The following is a 16739-nucleotide window of genomic DNA, read 5'->3' as shown; positions in this document are numbered from 1 at the left end:
ACCAGCGATTATGAGCAGTGAGATTATGCTGTAGACGATGAGCGTTCGTACTTCAAGCCATTTCACTATTGGGCGGCATAAATCTGTTTTGATTGTTATATCCATCTGGAAGAGAGTGGGAAATATTTGTTGAACACTTTTATTATACAAAAAAACATTCATTGAAACGAGTTTTTTAAAGCCCGATATGGAAATAGCCTGTTGGTGCGGGCGTGCATTTAACGCTTATCGGAGATTTTCCATACCCGATGCAGTAAATGGTTGCACGTTTCACGCTACTATCATAAGCTTCGATGCACGGGGAAACCCAAACTTTGAAACTCGGAAACGATACGTGACGATGACCAAACTAAGCAAAGGACTACTAGTTCTGGTAAAACTGGTCCTCGATTTCTAACCATGTGCAGCTTTGGGTAATTTAAGTGAAGGAGATCAGAAATGACAGGCGCAATACTCTCCAGGTTGTTGTGTCAAAGAAGAAGAATACGAAAATAAGTAGAAAAGATCGAATGGAAAGAGAAATTATCAAGGCTGGCTACCTAATATGTCCTCAATACATAATAGAAAGAACGGTCGTTTGCCTAAAGGTGAAAAATCTAATGACGATTATTTAATACTCATTGATAACTAGCTTAAATTCTATCCAGACCGCCTCCCCGTACTTTGCTACGGGTAAAATCAAGTCACAGAAAGCCAGAAATGGCAGGCCGAGAGCTTTTGAGGTTGTAGTGTCAAGGAAGAAGAAAAGATAGGTTGTTGAATTTGTTATGATTTCCTCGGAGCAACTCCAACTGTTCCATCCAATTTTTGTTTCAAAAGTAAAAAACTGTTATTTGGCAGTTTTTTTTGTAGAAAGCTTTATCTATAATTTAAAAACAGTTGAAAACCCATCAGAAAACTCTGGGAAGACAATAAAGATATCTGGGAAGGCGTACAAAAGTCTCGGGACGAAACCAACAATATTTAAGACACTCTCAAACCACCAAATGAGAAGGTGGTTCAGAATACCCAGTAGGTTTTTCGGCTATATGTCCCGATGTCCAATAAGTCACGTCGAATTGACGGCAAGATCTAGGAATTAGTTAAACCAAGAAGAACTATATCTCTCTCAGGTCTTTGGGCTCCTATTGGTAGTGATAAGACTTTTGGCTTGCTCCAAATATAACCAAAGAGAAGCTAGTTAAATATAGAGGAAGAAACACAATTTCTTATCTAATATTGTTTAATAATTATATTTAATATCATTCCAATCTAGTTCACGTTTTTTATATGGTAACCATTTCTTGCTAATTCTTCGGACTATAATGTATTGATGTTTGTGTGTTCGTATCTTATCTAAATCGTAAATCCTCCCTTCCTTATTAATACAGGTATGGATACCGACACTTAAGTAGCTTGTTTTACTAAGAAAGAAACGTGTTATATGTTATTTTTTCTACAACTTAATTGAGTTTTTATTGCAATACCTCGATCGCTGATAAGAAGTAATTTACAAGTATTTACAAAACAAGACCTATGACTAGATGCGCATCGCTACGTTATTAATGATCACCGTGCAACATGCCTTACAGCTATATCTGTAGCGTAACATGAAGTTGTGGCCTATTAGCCAAACACTATTCTTCCTCGATGGTTTTGCGAAATAGCAAGAGTGGATTCTGAATGCCGTTGCGTTCGTTGAAATTGCGCTCCTCGTCCCAGACGCTCGGGAAGCCCAGTTCTGCTCCACAGTGGGCGTATGCTTGCGTGCCGCAAGGATACCACCGGGACATTTGCATCAGCCTAGCGTACAGTGCGCACCCGGACTCAAGGAGCTTGGTTTGGTCTAAAATGAGAGAGAAGTTGCAAAACAAAGAATTTCCACGTTATCCTTCGTGAGACTGCAAGATTCACCAACCTGTCGCCGCGCTAACAAGCTTATAATCGTTGGCAGCTTTCGCTGAATAACGCCGTACGTGAGGAGATGCAGCAGTGCCGATATTTGGGATTCTTGTGGACCATACTTTTGGAAGTATCCATGAAGCAGACGGACAGTGTTCGTTTTGGTACGCATTGCAATGTCCCAACCACGCCCACGTACACATTCCATCGGCACCGAGCTGTGGGTGGGGAAAGTGTTTCAGTTAGAAGAATTCTCCCTCGCAAGCTGATCACATTCGTCAAAGCTTACATAGGAAATTGCTTGGAATGTCGGGCAAAATTCCGCTCACCGATGGCTCGTCCTGCAGGCATCCGCATCCTGTTGGAACATTCGTGCATAACGGAGCAATTCTTCGTCGGCACGCCATGTGCGTAAATGAAGCACATACTCGATCGGATGCTCAAGCGGAACCGAACCGTGCACGTCCGGCTGCGGATCCCCATTTCCGGCCGGTCGATGATCATGTGGCTGTTGCCGAGATTGGGCACTGCGAAAAGATCAATCTGTCGATTAGGCGGGTGCTTGTTTGTTTTTCCACCATCTGACGACTGCCACTGTCCACTCGGAAATTGTACGTCTCACTTACTCGTTTGCCCGGTGGTAGTTGTTGCCGAACAGTATTTCCCGCCCGCTGTCAGCAGGACCGTGGACCTGGTTAACGACGAAGTAGATAGCGGTGGAGAATCCGACGATCGCAAAAAATATCAGCGCACGTAGATGAAGTAGCGTTCCTGCCGAAGGGTCGATGGTTCCGCCGAAGGTAGCCCGCGGTTCTGATTGTTGCGGGCCGGCTGTGAAGGCGAGGCGAGGTAGGGGAAGATGTAATAAAAATTCCAGTCTCAAAACGCTTGACACTCAAGCGCACCATTGTGCATCCGGCGGCACTACGATATTGGCTTTGTCGAATGGGTTGGGTTTAAAGCGAAAGCCGCACACGGGTGACGGTTAGGTAAATATGGCGAATGCGCTACGCTTGTGGGCAAATATTTTATCGTCACACTTTACTCGTAAACAGACTTTTTTTGTGAGATTTTATATAGCACGGCTCGTCCGGACAGTGCAGTCGAACAGAAAGAAGCATTTCTTCATTACAATGCAAACTATGCAGAAGGTTATCTGTTCAACATAAACTTCGTCGCCATAAGGACCCTCTACGGTGCTAGTTGCTGTGCACTCTGATACGTTTTTGAATAAATTCAATGAGCCAATAAAAGTTCAGCTACATTTAATACGTTGCAAAAACTTTTATGCGATAAGACAAATTCAATCAAACTCGTTCCATTACATCAAAGCCTTTCCTCTGTAGTGTTTGATGACCGAAGTAGTTGGTCAATTACACTTGCAGTCTGCATGCCTGTTAGTGCTTCCAACAATCCAGTCCACCCAGTAGATAAGAGTTTTATCAATGAAGTGTTTTATCTTTAGATTGTGGAAGCATGTTTCCAGGCTATTAATAAATCCAGTGACATACAGGCAAGAGGTATGGCGTTCAAATTTAATGCAGGTCAAGACTGACAATAGGTTTATAATAAAAACTTTTTAATCGCTCTTACGTATTTCAGTATTTTGAAGTAGATAATGCCATGCTTATCCCATCGTAAGTGCATGGAAGCTTTGCTTTAATTTGAAGCTACAAAAGTTGTTGGTAATTTCAGTGTGACTTTTCTCCTGGTTTTTATACCCGGGTGGTCCGGAGGCCGAAACGATAGTGGTGCCAGTCTTTACACGACAGGACCGGATATGAAATCCCATCAGGATCGCCTCCTCATACGCAGGACTAACTTTTCAGCTATGGGTAAAACTAAGTCACGAAGAGCCAGCAGTGGCAGGTCAAGACCTTTCGAGCTTGTAGAGCCAAATAAGAGGAGGAAGAATGCAATCGGTAGCCCCATATATTAATAGCCGTATGATAAGCTGGGACTGTAGCAAGGTTCATTACCAACAGTTTCAAACATATTGACACATTCTTCTAAAAGGAGGAATAAGCTAACCATTTTTAGACCACTTTTAATAGCAATTATTATTATTATTTGGTTCTTCAACCGTTGCCCTGAAGTATATGGCCATAAATAATGGGAGTTTATCTGGTTCCTTGATGGCCTAAAGTCTAAAGACTCGTTTAATAATCTATATTAAAATATCGATCACCAAACGATTTTTTCCATACTCTCCTGTTAATGCGTTATTTTAAACATCCGAAAGAATGGTTCAAAATTGGTTATATCTTATCATAAGATTCCCTCAAAATTATTATCCAAGCTCAACCCATTCAGCACTATTCAAAACAGATCAAACAAGTGAACAAGTTGTCACAAATTTGCAACAAATCCATCATGAAAAACTCAGTATCCAACACACTTCATTTTCATTTAAGGTAGATATCAATTAGGTAAATTCCGTTTTTTCGTCTTTTTTTAAATATATATTTTAAGAATGTTTCCAAATAAATTCAGCAACTTAGAATCTGTTTTTAAAGTATGTGCAATATTTAAAATATTTACAAAAAAAAATGAATGTAAGAAGAAAGATGATACTAAGAAGTGATTTGGAACGCCATCTATTGTCAAACGCACCAAATTATTTTTTTTCTTTCTCTCTCTCTCTATTTTGGTCTAAAGACTTCTTAGGCCTGCCATTTCTGGCTTACTAGACTTAATATTGATACCACGTAGTTGGATAGTCAGTCCACACTAGGGGGGAACGGTCCGGATGGGATGTGAAGAGCAGCGCCTCTATCGCGCCTAAGCATTGAATGAACAATTTAAGACTGATAACAAAATGAAGATAATTATGCTTTTTTCTATCACTTGGCTGTGCATTGAAGAGATACTAAGCAATTACTTGTTACGCCATCTATCGGCAAATGTATTGAATTAATATCAGCCCTCTTTCATGGTTACAAGTAAAGATCACAGAACAATGCCAGACTGTAGATCAATGCACCATTTTAAAAATATTTAACCTAATACTGCCCATTCGCTTCACCTACTCAATATGCAGCTACGTGTGTCTCATAACAACTTCAGTAATAAGTAAAACAATGCCATCATCCCTATTGGTATACGGAATGCATAATAATAAATGCACTGAATACCTTAACGTTTATAACATGGCACATCTTATTATTGGTTCACTAGCATATTGAATCGACGCATATTGCCCCCTTCTTTCTCTGTAAACGCAACGCTCAGTACTCGTCACTTGTCTTGCAAGAACGACCTCGTACAAGGCTCGCTGTGACTGATCGCGAGTGGAATAAACAATGTGTTTTACCACTTAAATTTACATTTTGCTTCCAAATCTTCCTAGTAACAATTTCGGGCATTTAAGGCAGCATTCTTTTGTACATTAAATAGTAAAGTAAAGAAACCGCATTATTTAGAGCATTCCTCACCTGCATTTAATCACTCATCTCAGTGAAACGGTTGTGTCATGCGGCGTATATGCTCACCCCCCCCCCCCCCCCCCCCCCTCAGAGCTTATCGTGCGAGTCATGCATGCTTGCATAAACTCAATAAATGCTGTCATAGCTGGTGAAGTTGTTGTGCACAAGATTCCCTCGCGGCGGTCCAGAGCATGGGATGAGCTGCTGTTGGATATGAACATGTGTTTTGCCGATGGGCCCGTAGAGTGGTATTGGTCGATGCAAGCAACAGAAGAGTGAGGAACGACCCTAATACCGTCCAGCGGGAGAGTAAATGTTTTTCGTACAAAAATAGCCACAAGTGTAAACATGCTGATGGAACGGAGGCATCCAGTACGTGGCTGGATCACCGATACTGCACTGGACGATGTTGGTGGGGGGTGGGTTATCTAAATCCGTGCCCAACCGTATCAAGATGCTCCAGATGCAGGGAGCAAGAATTTTTAGCATACGGTGTTAGATTTAACTAAACTTGCGAATGATCTTGATCATCCCGATCGTTCGATGAAGTGACGATTATTAATTAAAGCTAATGGCGAGCACGATCATGATGGAAAACTTTTATACACACATCGGGAAGAGGAGCTAGCGAAACTGCGTGCCGATGACTGTGATGGGGAATTCCGCAGTAGCGGACGTCTTTCGATGGAGCAGGCGTTCGGTTCGGCCGTGCAGCTTCCGGTTCCACCGTAGATGAGATTGGCCAGTGACGCACCGGAAGCGCCCAGATCGGCGTCAAACGGACCGCCGGGCGATGCGCCCGCCGATGAGGACACGTGCGACGGGTTGGAAGATGCGGGTGAGCCAGACGGCTGGGAGGCAGGCAGGGAGCTAGCCCCCGGCGGAACCGGGGACGATGATTTCGAATGTCTACGGTGATAATATTTACGCTTCCGCTGGAACAGATTGACCGCCGCGGTCGTCGTCGAGTGCCGGTCTTTGCTGTGTATCTTGAGTAACAGTTTCATGGCGCGCTTCACGGCGAGACGGGTGTAATCGACACGGATCGGATCACAGTCGGCCCATGGTGCATTGGGCGAAACCGGTAAAAACACTGCACTGACTCGAGCACGAACGTTCCGAAACTTTCTGCGAGCAGTTTATGCCTGCCCTGCGCAAGCTGAAAATATGTCTGACTGCCCACTTTCGGCAATGGATATCGAATTCGCGTGCGTTCGAATCGAGTTGGACGAATACCCCGGAAGCACCTTGTACCACAGCGAAACACGTGCTACACCGTGCGTTCACAGTCGCGACCGAATCCCAGCCACATCACGGATTAGCCATTACCATCGGGTCCACTTTCTCTGCTTTGAGGTCGAGCGCGCGTTTTGGCACGAGGACCCAACTGTGGGATTTAAATTCAATTAGTGATCCACAGCCGCACGGGCTGGATGGACACTTCGCTCGATGATACGCGCACCACACCACACGTTCACAATCCACGCGACGACAGAACTGAGGCGTTAATCCACCCGGTACTGGCTACCGGTCAGTAACAGTGCTCCACTGCGCGATGCAACGTACGTCCGGACCGGAGTAAGACTGACGAACCTGTCGCGGTCGTTGTTTGTATGGCACGCGCGAGATGAAGATGGGCACACCGACGGTTTGGCGTTTGTGTGCGTTTGCGCCCTGTTTGCATACGTACGTGGTCGTTCGGGTTGGTGGATTTGTTGTTCGTTAAGCGATGATCAACACTGTCCGGACGCGGAACGTTGATGATCAACGAAATTGGTTACAATTGAAGGGGGGGGGATAGAGCGCTTGACGGTACCGGCGACGAGGAGGATAAGTTAGAGAGTCAGAAAGTAGTACTCACTTGAACTGGGAGAGTCAACAAGGTACTATCGTTCTGTAAGTCTCTGTATAATCTTCTGTATGTTGGGCAAGTATAGAAACAAGATCTTTGCTGGCAGTTTTAGTTTGCTCGGATACATCAACCGCTTGACAATTGTTTTAATGAATCATCTATCACCGGGTTTTAAGATGATTTGTGGTGAGATGAGGATCTCTGGCCCGTTTTTCCAACCCCCCATTCTTTGGGACCTCTTTGACGAAGAGACCCTATGGAAGGCAAGGCGTCTTTTAGGTGAGCCTCCCTTTTTCGAAGACGAAGCCTCGTGGACGTTAAATCACGTTGCATGCTAAGGCCTCATGGATAGTGAGGCATCTTGTGGCTGCTCATCCTCTTCGAGGGTTGTCCCCATTATAACCTACTTGAACTGGACAACTGAACTCATGTTTGGAGTTGCTTTGATTAAGTTGTGCTCATCAATCAAGCACCCGAACTCGAAAGGAACCTGTATCAAATCTCATCAGAGTCATAATTAGTTCTAACCGGGAGCTAGCCGGTAGAACTGTTCCGATAGGATTTGAAACCGGTCCTTTCCTGTAGTTTTCTGCTAACCACAGGGCCATTCCTTCCTTCATTAATCATGCATAAAGCAATCAACTGCGTGCGAGAGAAAAATAATAACTTCATCTACATCTTGTACTGGCCTCTTCATTCAAGCGTTACAGCGTCTAGGCTACCTATCTCAACATAATTGCTTAAATAACCCATTTTTTATAGCACAACGTTTTGTACATGATGATCAAGCACATAACGCAGGTCAAAAGGCATTGAGCTAGGCGCGTTTGACACAGCACAAAGACACTAGTGTTGAGTTGAGAATGTAATCTTAACAACCAAGGCAAGGTTCTGGGGAATTGTTTATCACTCGTGGGTAAAGTACGAAGCACTTTTTCATCCGCCTTTGAAGGCTTTCTAGACTATTTTACAGGTTTAATGTACTCCGAGTCACGAGTCGATCTAACTGTACTAAACTGAATTATATTTTTATGTTTTAAGCTAAATAACTCGACTACAATTCTCATCTCAATGCGAGAAGATTTCAACGCGATGTCGCTCCCACCTCTATACTCCTTGGGATTTCCCATGTGATGATAATTAGTAAGCTGTTAGTTTAGTAGCGTATACCGCTCCTACCCTGCATAACAACAAATACTAGCGAGGTTCGTTTCCACCAAACCGGAATGTTGTCGTAAGGGTGTGTTTAGAGGAATTGCGTAATTTCTCGGTAGTCCGGGTACTATTACAGTCCAGAGTGTATAAGAAAACACTAGGCCCAATGTGAAGCTACATTGTCTTAAGCCGTTTAAAGGGTTTAGCTATATCCCTTGCCTATCGCTTTTTTACCCGAGAAACCCAATCAACCGGGACCTTTTGCGTTCGAAGCCAAATGAAAAGGAAGCGAAACTTACTTGCAATTCGGCTGGCCTCGACGGTTGCATCCATGTACTGGTAGATCGTAACGGCACCCTGGTACTGTGTCATTGGACCTATGACGACGTCGCTGGAGTTGGACAGATTGATGACGCTGGTGGCCGCCGGCTGCACGGTCGTATTTCCGCCATTGCCCGTGCTGAGCCCATTCTGATGGTTCGTGGCCATACCGGGACTGTCCGCGGTTTGCTCGTACCGTGCACCGACACTTCCGACGGGTGCAGCAGGCGGGAAGGCATTGTGCTGGTGGAAACTGTTGTACCGTGGATGAATACTCATGAGCGCGTTTGCCACCGAATCTGGCACTGCGCCGGCCGTTGACGCACTTGCGTTCTCCATTGCGTATGAGGTTTTGGCGGACTTGGTATGCGAAAACACGGATTCGACGGTGTAGTCCTTCGCGCGAACGCGCGTCCGCCCGCACTCTACACGGTTCACACGATCGCGATCGAAACGCTACTGACACGGCCGTACGAGGAATGGTCTGATCTACGGCCAGCCCCCGTCAAGGTGCTCAAGCTTTTGTGTGTAAGTGTCTAGTGTGACTGGTGGTTGATGCGATGCGATAGTCGCCCGCAGATCGCACAACCTCGGACGTGATCGTGAGTAATATATTAAGCGGGAAATTTTTGCAGATGACGTAGCAGTCCGGTTCTTGACGGGGTAGAACTTTAGACAAGATCTGAGAGTTTGTCGCTTTGGTATTGGTGTGATGGTTCTGAGCTGGGGTAGGTTTTGCATGTGTGTCCATACAGTGGATGAAGGTGTGAGAAAGATACAAAGGGCTCAGGGGCTTTCCAGGCAACAATTCAAATTAAGTGAATGTATTGTTAGCACGTGATTTTTGAGCGATACACTCACAGCCATGTTAAAAATATAATTGGAAAGCGTGACTGTTTGAGTGAAAGTATTATTTATTTGTAAAGGATTGTTAACCAAACAGCTACACCTAATAAACTAAGGGTTTCAATTATTTTTTAAAAGCGTGTCCAACGCATGTAATATTTGAATTTGAATTTGTTGTCCCGATCGGGGGGTCCATCAATGTTGTTGTAACGAAGCTGTTACGATGTCCGATCAATCCTTTCTTTTCGCTGTACATATTTTTTGAAAATATTGTGCCAAAAATCTATTTCCGGTTTATTTTATCCTTTATCCTACGAGAAGCATTGGGAAAACGTTGGATTTCAATAAAATTTTGAAATTAAGTTAATTCGAAACAGTCAAAATGTCCTTCGCGAGACCCACTGTCAAGCGACGGGAAATGACAGCACCCTTGTTGTTGTGCAGCTGTCAAACCGGTTTGTTTACATCCAATGCACAATAATAAACGCTACCGGAACACAGTCGCCTGCTCCAAAACATGGAACCAGCACCGAAGAAAAGCTCGTCCAATAGCAAAAGAAATTCTTCCACCGACTCCAAACCCAACCTGAAGCTACTGTTCAGTGCGTTTCAAAAGTATGGCGCACAACACCCGGAAGAAATCCGCCGGGCAATGCCCCATCTGTCGTCCAACTTGGATGAGTACGTGAACGAGATTGCGGCCATGAGCGAGAAGCAGGTGCTGAAGATGCAAAACAGTCCGGAATTTGAGCAGTGTGAATCGTGGAGCGAAATACTGGACTCGGTCGGGTTCCGGGAGACGTGCAACAATGAGCTGCCGCTGGCGCTGCTTACCATCGCCCACACGGAAACGTTCCCGAAGCCGGAAAATGCGAACGGGGTCGACTTTCAGCTGCTGTACCTGAACCTGGCCAGCATGATGATGGGACAACCGATAAAGGCGATGAACCAGAGCACGCAGAAGGTGCTAAAGCAGGTGTATGAGGTGTGTATTGAAACGAGTCTAGAAAAAGGGGAAATAATCTTAACCTGTATGCTGATATTATATTCGTGCTTTTAAAGGACACCGTGCTGGAAACATCCCAATCGGATCAAAAGGAAGAGATTGCGATACTGCACAAAACGCTGAAAACCATGCGGAAACCGGTCCATTCGAACGATGACCCACACACGATGACCGATTTGAGGCTGTTCTTTGCCGATCCCAACATAAACCCGTTTCGGCTACCGATCGATCGGTTATGTTCAAATGAACCGTGAGGGTGAGCGGATCCGTTTCTAGCCATCTAAGCCATCGCAGAATTCTCCAAAATAATAAAAAAAAAAACACTCGTGCACCCATTGCAATCACGCTTTGGTTGTTTATTAATTTTTACCATTGGATTCAGGGTTAGTACAAATCTCGATATTTTTGTTTGTTTGTTTGTTAGTTAACATCATGTTCGTTCGTCCGATGTGCTACTAGTTCAGTTCATTTACATCAAGATAGTTGTTGTTAATATGCATTGCTAGAGCATTTGCGCACTATGTTATTTGCCGTTTCCGAATTGTCTCTCGTGTTTTCCTTCTGCCAAGGATGAGAATTGATTTCCGTCTCACAAAGTAAAGATTAAATTAAACGCAACCAAAACTGCGAACGGCACAATCGAACTGTGTGCCGGTAGGAACAATCGTCTGTAGTAGGGTAGTGTAGTCTGTGCCTAGTGCGGTTCGATAGTAAATACGTTACGCTGCCGTAACCTGCAGATATATCTATTTTGCTACGCATTGTGAGCTCTCGGAACAACGGGGAAAATGTGTGTATCTCAAATGTAGCGATAATGCAAAATTGGTGGTTTGTATAAAAGAGTTACAAAAATAGACATTTGTTTGTTTGCTCTGCTTACAATGTGTCCAAGTGTTTTGTGCGTGGGCTTGCAAGTAAATTTCACATTCACAATTTAATGAACCGAGGCTTTCCGTGTTTTTTGCCTTTCTCTCTCCCTCTCGCTCTTTGCTAATAAATCGTGCAAAAATATGCTAAACTGTTGCCGCATGCTAATGCTATCGAATTCTCCGCAGCCAACTGTGGGTGGCAGGATGTACATCAATTTTCCATGGAGTTTGCCTGCGATCATTTCTCGAACCGCTAACAACTATTGTAAAACATACATTTTGCTTTTGCTGTTCTTCTATTTTGTTATGGATTATGCTGTATGCCTATCAAGAATATGTTTTTTTGTTGGTTTATTTAGCTTTACTCCACATTCAATCGGTCGCAATATTTCCACACTCACACACCGATGTTTGATTATTTATGCAGCTTAGTAATTGTGGAAAGCTTTTGGTTTCGTGAAGAATATATTCAAAGGATAAGTAATCGGTTCTGCGTGTGTGTGTGCTATAGTTGAACAAGTTAGAATCTCCCGTAGGATTATTGGATTGTCTGATAGGTAAAGGTCTCAACTGCAAGCGCCATCAGCGGGAAGATCGAGGATATGCTGTGAAAGCCAAGTGGTGGTGCGGCTTGTATGTGTCTGTGTTTGTGCGGATAAAGCATTACCATCCGTGTTAACGTTAACGTTCAAACCGACTGACGGTTACAATTGAAAGCATGGTACAGGCATGCGGTACAAAAATAATTGGATTTTTAAATACGAATCTCGATGCCCGGTTAAAGCGATGCTACAAAAATATGCTTGCCGGTACTGCTCTGCTTCACTACCATTTCCGCACCATTCTAAACGCATTCTGTTTTGCTATAGTTCTTTACCTTTCTCTTCGTGTAAATAGTTTTCTTTTCGATCCATCCATCCAATTCACACTCCGTAACATTCAGTAACATCTAACTTCCGCCCCTTTCGGTAGATATATAGTTTTCCGTCTCGCTAGATTATATTATCTTTCTCCTCTTTCGATTCTTCAACGTGCAATAATTAGTCATTCAAAAGCTATGCTTCGTTCCAGCAGCAAAGGTAGTGTGCACGTGTATGTGGCTGTGATATGTGGTTAACAAATGGAATCTAAGTACAGTGGTTCGGATGGAAATTGGGACGCCTTCAGGGCGAACGAATGCTTGATTTTGAGGAGAAATTTCTTTGCTTTAGGATTGGGCTTCTCGTAACTTTGCTTACTAAATAGTTACTAAAAACTGATCGAAAATCGCTTGCCTAGTGGCCAAAATGGGCAACTTTTTCATGGGATGATGTTTTCTGATCATGTGATGATGTTTTCAACTTTCATGTATGGGATGATGTTTTCTGATCATTTGCCAATCCCGATCCTGATCCCGAGTAATACCACTTTTCATGATTGAGTTGAACATATCAACAGTTTCGTGGGTGCCGGTGCGCATCTTGGGACGATTTTCAATGGTTTGAGGAAAATAGCCCTGCTTCCCTTAGCTGGGAATGTATGGCAGGTCCTTGACTTTTCCTGCAGAGACGTGTTATTCCTACATATTTTCCATAGTTTTGAATCTAGCGTAACTCGTATGTCTCTCTCTCTCGCTCTCTTTTGGCCTAACGATTTCTTAGATCATGCCTGTTAGTTGGATAGTCAGCCCTCACTAGGGGTAAACTGTCCGGATGGGATTTGAACCTCGGTCCTGCCATATGCATTCTTGTTACTCGTAAGATATCGCGAGTCCTTCGAATAATTAATAAACAAAGTATCATAAATATAAGATTAAAGAAGGCCATTCAATTATGATTACAAATCTTGCAGAACAACAGCAAAAACTAAAAATCTTATATCTTTTTATTAGTAAAAAAATCTTACATTTTAAAATAATCAGCTCTGTAGCCTCTGAAGTTCATAAGTATTTTTAGAAAAAATATATATTTTTATAAAAAATACTATAAATGCAGAAATGTGTGATCTGTTACCTAATATTTTATTTAAAATAAGCAATTTTATTTAATTTTGATTTTTAATTATAAATTAATTATAGAAAAAAGTGGACACTTCTGAGGCCCATTGTGATTTTGTGATCAGCTAAGATTGTAGCACCTAGAAAAGAAAATCATACGCTAAAAAAATTCATCCTCAAAATCGAACCAATCGTTCGATTTCTTGCTATCCCAATTTCCCCTCCTGCCACACTGTATATGGAAAACAATTTTTAATCAAAACACGCATTACACTAGGCGCTTTTCATGTACATGTCCTGGGTTTCTTTCTCCTTTCTCTCCTGCGGCTAGAGTCTAACTAGTGTTCGATAGGTAAAGTCACACGCAACCGCTACGTGTTGCACTCAGATACAGAGCTTTATCACAGCAAACATCCGAAACGAAAGCTAGGCTGGATGGATGACCGGCAACGGGGGATATGTAAAGGAGCGTTGTTTCCGGGTGTTTCGATACTACTAGGGAGTTTGTGTCAGCTCCGTACGTTTCTCATAGGTTTCCAGTTTAAGGGCGTTAGAAGGACTTTATCGAGAGGGTCGATCATCTCTCACGAAGGATTGTCTTACAGCTCAGATACATTAGGTTGATGTGTGTTGGTGTGTGTGTATGTGTGTTTAGTTGCAATGTTCAATGGTGGACCATTGGTGACGTGCGTGTACACAGCTACTTTACTTACACTACTACCTTACCACTAACAGTACTGCAAAACTGACTCAGAGCAAAACGTCTCCATTAACCGGTTCTAGCTAATATTAACATTGACCACCGCAATGGCGTGATTGCCCCGATGGTCTGATGGTGACTTTTAGAAGGTGATGAGAGAATAAGAAAAGTTTCTTTTTTCCCCCGTTCCGCTAGATCGATGTGTTGTAGTGATTTTGATATTTAGAAATTTGATCCTTTCTTCATTCCTGGCCCAGCTGCGGATTAACCTTCTGCTGGCACCGAGCTGCTATGAAATTGTGAATAGCTTAGCCGTTCTATTTGGGTTTTCCCGAGTCGAAAAAACACACACACACACACAAACACATTCACACGTTTATAACAACATTCAGTAGAAATTCGTACAACCAGGAACCGGGAGTTTTTGCCCCGGGGAAAGGACATCCATCATGAGGATCAATGTGCCAGAGTGTCTGGATGTGTGTGTTGAGTAATAAACATGTATCCGTTGGACTTATTCGTTTAAATTACATGTGCTCGTGTGATGTGAACTTCCTTTCAAAGTATCATCCCTTCCTGTTCCTTGATTCAGAAATGGATTACTAATGCCGCCTGCGGTGGATTTTTGTCTAACGATAAGTGACTTGCGCAATCTTGGATAATTCCTATTAATAACACACCTCGACACGATACTTATACGCTACCGAAAACCACATCGGAAAGAGAATATGTCTTATATAAAACGGAAAACCAAACCCAGGTGGCTAAATTGTAAAATGTACAGGGGTTAGCCAAAAACCGCTCGATCGATCGCTTCTGTCGATCGCTCGATCTGCTCGATTAATCTGTTTGGTGCACGTTTGGCAATCACATCAATTTTATGGAACAACGTGTCGAATTTTACTTCCTTTATCATATATTTTTGTTTTATCTTTAGTTTTTTTGGTATCGTTTGGGAGCTTTTGCTCCACGTAAGTGCAGTTGTCTTGAGCAGTAGGATAAAGACTCTTTCCGGCCACAAGTACCGGATAGACGGGGAAAGCGGAAAGAACGTCCCGAGTACGTTTGGTGATTGTCGAGGGTATATGTATAATCATGCTAGGTGAGTTGTGGCTGTGAAACCCAAGAGGTACAGGTTTGATTGTGCCGAAGGATAACGATTTGGTTTGGTTCGTTCGGTTTGGAAAATGTCGGTTACGGGCTTAAGTTTGCAAACGCACACGCACATTCCACACGCTCCTCTTCACACTCGCATACACACACGTACACGCACACATATACTTATAACAAAGACACACACACTCACACATACATACTGTACACGAGAAACATTCAGTATTATGGGCATCAGTATGCCTTATTTCATGCTTATCGGGTGGTGCTCGTTGACTTACAGACAAGGAAAAACAGTGTGGGAAAACTGCAGTAGATGCCAGCTTTTCTCTCTCTCTGTGCTAACGTTTTATGCTACAAGCTACGAGCACGTACGGCAGATGAAACTCGGTGCTTTATAAACGCTAATATCTAGATTTCATGTATATATATATGTATATAATCTACTAGTTTAATAATTCCTTCAAATGAGTTGGCGGATCCGGCATCCGGTCGATGGCGTTCCTGTGCATCGGTTGTCCTGTTATCGTTCGGTTTGTTTGTTTGGTTTTCTTCTTCTTTTTGTCGGAATAAATTAGAATGAGCTACGCTATCCTCACGTTCTGAGTGTTTTTTTTATACCGTGTATGTATATACCTCTCCCGCTGCTTAACTTTCGATAAATCGCTTGTTTTTAGTTGCTGTTATATGCTTATTTGTATATATATGTAAGTATATGAATGGTAATATAGTTTGATTGTTACAGATACATTTAATCTCATGGTGATATGTACAACACGACACACTGCTGTTGTGCGTTTTTTTAGATTTTTTTGTCGGTTGAGCCTGCAATGGGCAGCCAACGGAAAACGCGTAAGCTGAAAACGGAAGCAAAATTCAACGAAAAGCGGTTGGTTTTTCATTTGGATAAAAGCTCCGGTGTCTTTTTTTTCTCATTCCAGTAGTGGTTAGAGATGGAGGATTAATATGAAAAATTAAGGTTAATTAAAAAATACCGGAAGCAAGGAGAACCTAACATCATTGCAAAATACCCAGAATGGGTGAAGAAAAAATTTAATTACTCAAGTGTCAATATTATCTGGGATTGGGATCTTTTCCGAGCTTACGAATGGTTAGGCAAAGGCGAAAGATCCTCCTCTGTTTTATTCTAACGAAATATGTTAGTTTTTGCATTAGTAGATTTTTGTACGCGATAAGAGCTGGGACATGGAGTCATGGATAGAAGAAGCGTCTTAGTAAGTATGCCCCCATCCGTTAGATAGTTTGTTTGACTGTGTGGTTTTACGATATCGTATTAATGTTTTACTTCAGTACAAACATTCACTCACACTTACTTAGCTGTTGGAGTGCAGAAGAAAACAGATTTTTTAAACCTTTTTTATATGTTAAACTTTGCTTGTTAAACTCCTGGCTATTACGCGTATCTTCGGTATACGGTTAATATTGTGGAATTGACATTGATTTTGTGCTGTTGTGTTTGTATGTTTGTTTTTGGGTTTGTTTGCTTTTGGATTGTTTTTTTTGGGGGATAACACACGTTGTACATTGATTTGATTTCGTTTATGTTTGTATATACTTTTCAAAAAATGCTTTCAC

At 42.7% G+C, this 16739-nt stretch overlaps 2 protein-coding genes across 2 annotated transcripts; one reads left to right on the top strand and one right to left on the bottom strand.

Moving 5' to 3' along the window:
* Positions 1-52: 52 nt before the first annotated feature.
* On the bottom strand, positions 53-9014 carry LOC118517241. The gene is made up of 2 exons (XM_036063215.1): positions 8613-9014; positions 53-105 (listed from the first exon to the last, which is right to left on the bottom strand). Exons 1-2 carry the CDS (start codon positions 8971-8973, stop codon positions 53-55), a joined length of 414 nt encoding a protein of 137 aa, XP_035919108.1. The 5' UTR covers positions 8974-9014.
* Positions 9015-9934: 920 nt separating this feature from the next.
* LOC118517242 lies at positions 9935-11365 on the top strand. The gene is made up of 2 exons (XM_036063216.1): positions 9935-10465; positions 10543-11365. Exons 1-2 carry the CDS (start codon positions 9998-10000, stop codon positions 10738-10740), a joined length of 666 nt encoding a protein of 221 aa, XP_035919109.1. The 5' UTR covers positions 9935-9997; the 3' UTR covers positions 10741-11365.
* Positions 11366-16739: the final 5374 nt, after the last annotated feature.

The sequence above is a fragment of the Anopheles stephensi genome, unplaced genomic scaffold, assembly GCF_013141755.1.
Source record: "Anopheles stephensi strain Indian unplaced genomic scaffold, UCI_ANSTEP_V1.0 ucontig88, whole genome shotgun sequence".
Taxonomy (NCBI): Eukaryota; Metazoa; Arthropoda; class Insecta; order Diptera; family Culicidae; genus Anopheles; species Anopheles stephensi.
The sequence above is the reverse complement of the archived record's forward strand: the minus strand, read 5'-3'. Positions and strand labels throughout refer to the sequence as shown.

Coding starts and splice junctions, on each gene's coding strand:
- LOC118517241 (XM_036063215.1), bottom strand. CDS start 8,973: ATGGAGAACGCAAGTGCGTCAACGGCCGGCGCAGTGCCAGATTCGGTG. Junction 106..8,612: donor CGAGGCCAGCCGAATTGCAA/GTAAGTTTCGCT, acceptor ACTCTCTTCCAG/ATGGATATAACAATCAAAAC.
- LOC118517242 (XM_036063216.1), top strand. CDS start 9,998: ATGGAACCAGCACCGAAGAAAAGCTCGTCCAATAGCAAAAGAAATTCT. Junction 10,466..10,542: donor TGCTAAAGCAGGTGTATGAG/GTGTGTATTGAA, acceptor GTGCTTTTAAAG/GACACCGTGCTGGAAACATC.